Source organism: Priapulus caudatus, unplaced genomic scaffold (genome assembly GCF_000485595.1).
Source record: "Priapulus caudatus unplaced genomic scaffold, Priapulus_caudatus-5.0.1 Scaffold694, whole genome shotgun sequence".
Lineage (NCBI taxonomy): Eukaryota > Metazoa > Priapulida > Priapulimorpha > Priapulimorphida > Priapulidae > Priapulus > Priapulus caudatus.
In genome coordinates, this window is record NW_014577755.1 from 93,003 (window position 1) to 101,669 (window position 8,667).

Sequence of the window (8,667 nt, forward strand, 5' to 3'; positions counted from 1 at the left end):
GTGCGAGGGCGCCACTGTGCAGTGGGATGGTCGTGCGAGGGCGCCACTGTGCAGTGGGATGGTCGTGTGAGGGCGCCACTTCACAGCCCAGCAGACGGTGTTCTAGCGCACCTAATTAGGTAATTAACCGACAATCGTAAATCGTTGGATGGGTGGGGGGGTGGTTGAAATGAAAAGCATCTGGGGTAAGCCAGTAGTATCTGATTTAAATTACTTTCATACGTAGCCAATCATAAAAATATTTGCTTCCGTAATTCATTTGTTCTTTCGTTAATTTGTGTAATTGTGAAACATGTCGCTACAGATGAAGTAACTATTGACTCTACCGTGCCGTGCTTGTGCTAATTCAGTTGGAAATAAAAGCTGGCAGACTGGGACCTATCAAAGCGTATGCATGAAAATATATTTTTTGGTTGTATTATGTTATTAAAAAAAAACGTTACAAAAACATAAATAAGCTAAAGCGATTTGAATTACTTGGAAACGATGCCAACTAATGATCAACATAATTAATGGCGGTTATACTAACACACGAAACGCTTGGAATTTTCTAGTCGCTTCGTGGAAATGTATATGGTAGTGGAATTAGTATGAGCTCAGAGTGGCAGACATATAAGAATGACTCTGTTTATTGCTGTTTATCTATATTATTTATATCAAATCTGTGTGTAGAGGACACCTCTGTCATCTCTAACACAGACACCCACCAATAATATACACCTTTGACTTGTAAAGTGAAGTCACATAGGTCTATAGAACGAAACCCTATTTATAAAATAACATTGACGTTTCTCTTGAGTTAGGTTTCACTGTACAAATATTTAGATAAGACCCTCTGATTAGTGTCAACGTAGGTAGGCTCTATGCATGTCTCTATATATTTCTATGGTTATATTCGATCAGGATGGCGGCAGGGGCGGCAGGAGATTTGGGGGGGGTGTGTACCGGGGCATTGTGAATTATTGTATCCAGCCAGGGATAGAGGAATAATTAATGCATCGCCCGTATTCGAGGATGTTGTGGTTGCGATATTACAGCGTTCAGAGTAAACCGATATCAAAGACGGTCAAGCGGAAAAGGTTATCGTATACATCACACTTTATTTTACAAGACGTTGACTAAAATCAAAGACGTTTGCTGAATAAGTTATTATTTTATTATAAGTTATTTTACGGATTATAAAAAAACGCGACAGTGAAAAGTATGACATGGAACAAACAACTGTTGGGGACGTCGGATGAAATTTCATACACGGTATGCCTCATTATATCACATTTTTAATTGGTTTTATGATATTTACAAAGTAGATGCACAAGCGTTACATCCCATGTTCGCAGCAGCAGAGGAAGAGAAGGAAAGACAAAGCCTAGGACACACTAGCGATTCTGTACGCTGCCCGGCAGCGTATATTTTCGCTCACGATTTTAGAACGCCGTACGAGCTTATTATATTTTTATATAATTTTTATATTTTTTATACATTTTTATATTTTTTTATATATTTTTTATTTTAGACTCCCTGAAATTCTATATATACAATTTTGTGTATCTTTTTTTAATTGTATGGATTTAATTTTAGTAGTATAGCAAGCGATAATGCTGTTGAATGTGATTGTAAACATCATCAATATCAATTTTATATTGCTTGATGATAAGGATGCTGTTTTGCAAGATTTACATCATATTCTCAAAGTTATGTATCTATCTAGCTATCGAAAAACGTGACGGATCTTATATCCTTTGTAGGGGCTTTACAGCCGTGTAACAGAACTTAAATCCTTCTTAGGGGGTTGGTATACCAAGGTAACAGTTCCTTAATCCTTCATATAGTGCGTGCCTCCGCCATGACACGTCGCCGTTGTCATGGCGGTCGGACACGGGTGGCGCCCTCGGCTGGTTCGTTTGCACATCGTGTCATGTCGTGCATCTTCTCGTTAGGTTCTGGCATGAGAATTTTGCGCGGATTCGCGGATATCCGGCTTTTGGTTTTCATTTTGGTCGTTCTTGAGATCAATGCAAAAAACAATAAAGTGTACTTTTCTTGTCAAAATGGACGCCATTTTTAATTTTAACTTCATAAAAAGTCAGCAAAAATACGTCAAATTTCACACAGAAGTGACGTAACTCCAGATAAATATCGCGGGGTATCCATATATCTATATATATGTAATGTAAAGGGTTTTAGCCTATTCTCATGCATACCGAAACTCGGTGACAATGGTTCATAGAAAATGAAAAATTCAATGCAATAGTTCCTCCAAAAACATGTCAATCTGTTCTCATGCCTGTAGGTTACCTGTCACAGCTGATGCTGGAGCGATCGACGGAGCAGTGTGTGCGCGCCGCTAACTACGTCGCCAACCTCATCATCCAGCGTCACGGATGCACCTTCACCGAGAAGTGCGTGTACGAATAACGTCGGTCGCCATGGCGATGCGCCGTCGTCCGTGGTGGCGCCACCGGTGGCCATTCCATTCACAGGGGGCGTGAGCGTTGTCGTTCACGTGGAGGTCCGACTCGTAATGACGCTTACGTGACGGCGCAGTGGGATGGTCGTGTGAGGGCGCCACTGTGCAGTGGGATGCTCGTGCGAGGGCGCCACTGTGCAGTGGGATGGTCGTGTGAGGGCGCCACTGTGCAGTGGGATGGTCGTGTGAGGGCGCCACTGTGCAGTGGGGCATGTCGTGTGAGCAGCGCCACTTCACAGCCCAGCTGACGCGTGTTCTAGCCGCCACACCTAATTAAGGATAATTAACCGACAATCGTAAATCGTGCGATGGGGGGGGCGGTGGTTGAATGAAAGGCAATCTGGGGTAGCCAGAAGATCAGTATCTGATTTAAATTACTCTTCATAACGTAGCCAATCAGGAAAAAATATGTGGCTGCCGTAATTCATTTGTTCCTTCGGTCGAATTTGTGCTAATTGGTGAAACATGTCGCTACAGATGAAAGTAACTGTTGGGCTGTACCGTGCCCGGGCTCTGTGCTAAATTCAGTGGGAAATAAGAAGCTGGCAGACTGGGACCTAGTCAAAGCCGTATGCCAATGAAAGATATCAATTTTTTGGGGTATTATGTTATTAAAAAGAAAAACGTAGCGAAAACATAAATAAAGCTAAAGCGATTTGAATTACGTTGGGAGAACCGATGCCAACTGAATGGATCAACATAATGAATGGCGCGGTATACTAACATCACGGCAAAACGCTTGGAATTTTCTAGTCGCTTCATGGAGGTGGTGTAAATGTATACATGGTGGTGGTGTGCTCAGAGTGGCAGACATTATAAGAATGACTCTGTTTATTGCTAAAACCATGAGTTATTATTTATATCAAACCTGTGTGTAGACCTAACCCGATTTATAAAATAACATTGACGTTTCTCTTGAGTTAGGTTTTAGATAAGACCCTCTGATTAGTTTCAACGTTGGTAGGCTCTATGCATGTCTCTATATAGTTTCTATGGCTTATCATTCGATCAGGAGGCGGCAGGAATTTGGGTGGTGACCGGGCCATTGTGAGTTAGTTGATCCAGCCACGGATAGAGTAATATTAATGGCTCAATCGTGTATTCAGAGGATGTTGTGGGTGCCGATTTACAGGCGTTCAGAGTGATAACCGATAGTCAAAGGACGTCCAAGGCGGAAAAGGTTATCGATATACATCACACTTTATTTTACAAGACGTTGACGAGGGAATCAGAAGACGTTTGCTGAATATGAAGTTACTTATGTTTTTATAAGTTATTTTACTGATTATAAAAAAAACGCGAGCAGTTGAAAAGTATGACTGGAACAAGACAACTGTTGGGGACTCGATGAAAATTTCGATACACGGGGTAATTGCCTCATTATATCACATTTTTAATTGGGTTTCTATGATATTTCAAAAAGTAGATGCACAAGCGTTAGCAGCCCAAAGGTTTCGCAGCAGCAGGAGGAAGAGAGGAGAGAGAGAGAGGAGAGAAGAGACGAGAGAGAGAGAGGAGAGAGAGGAGAGAAGAAAGGAGAGAGAGAGAGAGAGAGAGAGAGAGAGAGAGCGGAGGAGGAGAGAGAGAGAGAGACAGAGAGAGACGAGACCAGAGGCGAGAGAGCGAGCAGCGAGAGAGAGAGAGAAGGAGAGAGAGAGAAGAGAGAGAGAGAGACGAAGAGAGAAGCGAGGCAGAGAGCCGAGAGACAGAAGAAAGAGACAGGACGAGAGAGAGAGAGAGAGAGAGAGAGAGAGACACGAGGAGAGAGAGAGAGAGAGAGACAGAGAGGAGCAGAGAGAGAGAAGAGAGAGAGAGAGAGGGAGAGAGAGAGCAAGAGAGACAGGAGAGAGAGAACAGAGAGCGAGAGAGCAGCAGGAGAGAGAGAGGAGAGAGAGAGAGAGCAACAAGAGAGCGAGAGAGACAGAGAGCGGAGAAGAGACAGACAGAGAGACGAGAGCAAGGAGAGACAGAGAGAGCCACGAGAGCGCAGCAGCGAAGAGAGACAGGAGGGGGGGGGGGCGGGCCGCGGGGGGGGGGGGGGGGGGTGAGAGGCGGGGACGCGAGACGCAAGAGAGACAGAGAGAGCCCCGAGAGCGAGAGCAGAGAGCCGACAGCGACGAGCGAGAGCCGAGAGCGAGAGCGGAGAGGCGAGAGCGAGAGCGAGATGGAGAGCGAGACAAGAGACAGAGACAGAGACAGAGACAGAGACAGTAGGACAGAGGACAGAAGAGAGAGAGAGACAGAGAAAAGAGCAACAGAGCGAGAGAGAGGAGAGAGAGAGAGAAGGAAAGAGAGAGAGGAGAGAAGAGAGAGAGGAGAGAGAGAGAGAGACGAGAAAGAGACACAGAGAGAGGACAGAGAAGAACAAGTAGAGAGAGAGAGAACCAGAGCAGAGACAGGACAGACGACAGAGACAGAGACAGAGACAGACGACGGAGACAGAGCAGAGAGAGAGAGCAGAGAGATAGAGAGAGAGAGAGAGAGAGAGAGAGAGATAATTCCCTGCTTTACACTAAGCGTGCGGCGTGCTCAGTCCTTCCCTGATTTCGCGGTTTGCTGTTGCCGCCGAAGTTTTTTTGGACGACGCGAACGTTTTCGGTTTTTGCCGACAGGAGATCCTTTTTCTCTAGCCACCAACTTGGTCTTTTTCGCCTTGTTATCTGCGACCGCGCGCGGCTCCTGCTGCTGGCTTCCTTCTACCCTTCGCCGTGTTCCGCCATCGGCGACGGCTTGCGTCTCCTGTCTTTCCGAACCTCGCCTTGATGAGTGGGTGACGCGAGCTTTTCGCAGCAGAACATTTCTTCCTTCGGTGGCGCTCTTCGCGAGCGCTCGCTGGCCATCTCCTTTGGCTTAAGCGGCAGGTCTTGCGTCGCCGTTCGGGATGTTCTTCTCCGTGTGGGTGTTCCTTGCTTCTATCTGGTCTGTGTGCCGACGGCCGGAAGACTTCCCGGAGGGAGCCGCTGCGCCCGGTGACCTGCCTCGACGCTTCCTTCACGGCCCGCTTCGTGCAGAACCGCTAGGCGTCACCCTGCGTGTTCACAAGCCTTCTCGTCTGCCGGACGGTGTAGTGGACGCTATGATTTGAGCCGATAGCTTGCCGCGAACGAGGCCGCCCTCTCCTTTAAAGTCAAATTCTAAATAGATTAGAACTGTATACGAAAGAGAATAATAGTTCATGCTAAAACTCCCGCCAAGAAATTCCGGCCAAAACTTCGCGGAAAATTTCGCTTAAAACTTGCTCGCAAATATGCCAGCAAAGCCTTCCCGCGAAGATATGCCAACAAGCGCCCGCCGATATTTTCCAGCATGCTCCGCCCCAGAAAATATGCTGAACAAGCGCCCGGCCAATTTTGCCAGCATGCGTCCGCCCCAAATATGGCCAACAGAGCGCCCGCCAGATAGCCAGATGCTCCGCCAAATATGCCCAACAGCGCCTGCGCGAAAAAACATGCGGCGTATAGTATAGCACTAGCAAGATAGAGAATCACGGATGCCCATGCGATGATCCAAGGCTAACCAGAAGACTACACCGTAAACCGAGCTACGAGGAACAATAAGTATTATATTATGTGTATACTAAACGTTTCCAACGGCTAACGTATATCTTGTCATCCTAACGAGGTATACGATGGATATTATTTTTGACATTAGTTGCTTAAGGGTACGATCAATATTAATATACGCACAAGCATCGCGCGCACGACACACACACACGCGCAGCGCACACCAGCACACAGCACGCACGCGACGCACCACAGCACACACCGCACGCACGCACCACACCCACACGCACACACCACACACACACACAACGACAGCAGCACACACCGCACGCACGCACGCACGCACACAGCGTGCGCACGCACGCACACACACACACCACACACACACACACACACACACACAGCACACACACACACACACACACACACACCCACACACACACACACAGGGCTAGAGAGAGAGAAAATATAATGAGAGAGACTCACCTTAAGATCGTCAATTGCGGAGATAACCATCTCACTGTATTTAGGGTGCGTTGATGGAGGACGGGACGCCCCGGCTTTCTTAGGCGGGACCGCTTCCAACGAATTCATGCTAGCCGTGTATAGTGCAGCTGCCGCGCGGCTTCCAGTCACGTGTGGTGGTTAATCGCAGACGATCTAGATGTATATATATATACGAGCTGTTTCGGTGAAACGTGAACGAACGCAGACGAGTGACCACCGCGCCTTCATTTCATATATGGGGTACACGGACGTGAGCGAGAGCATCCGCGAACGTCACCAGACCGTGATTCAATAAAGTTTTCGTCTTAAAACTGTCTTTTTTTAATTTATATACATTCGGCGTTAGAAAGTGAGCCCTCATAACGTGTTATAAAAGACTCGCATCTGCGTTCTAATATTTGAACAGAGATGGTATATTTATTCTACAAAAATTTACGGTTTTGTAACAATTAATTAATGATCAAATAATCTTCCGTGAGGTTGAATAATTGTTCATTTAGCTAAGAATATATTACAAAAAATAATAACCAAAGTAAGTGCAGCTTTTTTTCCCGACCATTAATACGAAATAGCACGAACCAACAAAAATTGGTTATTTTTAGGGAAACCGTTAAGATACCACCTGCGACCCTTCAGGTAGCGAGATACGGAGAGGAGATACGGAGATACGGAGATACGGAGAGGAGATACGGAGATACGGAGAGGAGATACGGAGATACGGAGATAAGATGTGTTCGGAAATTGGTGCACTCCTTATGAGGTAATTTATAAAAAACGAAACTTTCTTTGTGTTATCCTTTTGCTTTTTCAGACGAGGGTATGATTTTAAGACGAACCCCACGATGATTTGTGCACAAATGAGGAGTGAACTGAAGCGGCTACAAGGCTTATAGCTATATATATATTTATTTTGGGGGCCTATTTTTTTGGATATTATTTTGGGGATGTTGTCGGGCTTATCGCGATTTTGCTCACAACAACAAAATCAACAGCAATAATAATATATGATAACGCCAGGAGTGAATACTAATAGATGATGTGATATATATGTGATATCAGATAAAGTTTGTCTTTATTAACTCCTGATAATATATATAGTAACTTTTTACTACTGAACATCTGTGGGTATTTCGCCACTCCTGTGCTTTATCTAATAATTTTCTACGTACTGTAGCTTGTTATTCTTGCATCTGCGCCGCCGTACATCGTGAAAATACTAATTATATGGACAAATAAACATTTTGTGAATTATAATTTTGAAATAGTCGATAACACTGAACTGTATATAATAACATAATACATATTATATACAAATCAATGGTCTATGATAAAACCATAGAAATAATAATATAGTATTACCATAGACTAATAATATTATTATTTTTAGTCTATGCTTAGACTCCACAATCTCTATATTTCTATGGATGAGCCGCAAAGCTGGCGCAAGCGCACTAGACAGAAAGGCGTGCACGTGATAGGTTCATAGATGGGGCTCAGAGCAGTTCCTGTCCGGTGGCGAGCATTATGTTAGGTATCCGGTGTGCAACTAGAAATGTTCACGGCGGGAAAAGTTACCGTGGAAATGGAGGTGGCGTCTGCGAACACTGGCGACTGGTATGTTTCGAGTCATTAAATGATCTACGATGAAGATTCTAAAATGTATAAATGTGGCGTATGCCGTGTCATTAAGTATTTCTGAGTACTTTGTCTATGAAAGCAGTTATGCGTCTGTCTTCTTTGACTGATTGATTCAATGTCACAATGACAGAGCAATGCGTTGTCTTTTGTTTTGTTTGAGTTTTGTTTGAGTTTTGTTGAGTTTTGTTTTGTTTTGTCAATGCAGGAAAATAATGTCAATCCTCAATAGGGCCTACAATCATTGAATGAATACTGAGTGTTGATTAGATTTTTAGATTTTGAAATTTATTTACGCTTTCAAATATTACATGGGTACATAAATGTCACAACGATTTTTAAACAAACGCAGCGAGGGAGTGCGAATTGACTGTACGTACACTAGCTCCAAGAAACGGTATTGCTAGGGTTAGAATACCGTGTAGAATACGGTGTATTGACGTTAGTCACACAGCCTGGTCGGGTTATACGTACACTAGTGCAGTGCTATTCAACCGGGGTGAACGGTGCACCCTAGGGTGAATGAAATTTGGATTGGGGTGAATGGGGAAGATA

At 44.7% G+C, this 8,667-nt stretch overlaps 1 protein-coding gene across 2 annotated transcripts in view; it reads left to right on the forward strand.

Annotated features, from left to right (window-relative positions):
• Positions 1-2,684, forward strand: part of LOC106812860 (adenosine kinase-like) — a 14,946-nt gene extending 12,262 nt beyond the window's left edge. For both annotated transcript variants that reach the window (XM_014816851.1, XM_014816852.1), the window contains exon 10: positions 2,291-2,684. In XM_014816851.1, the coding sequence (XP_014672337.1) occupies positions 2,291-2,415 (125 nt within the window). In that variant the 3' untranslated portion in view covers positions 2,416-2,684. The remainder of the gene's footprint in view (positions 1-2,290) is intronic.
• The last annotated feature ends 5,983 nt before the right edge of the window (positions 2,685-8,667 follow it).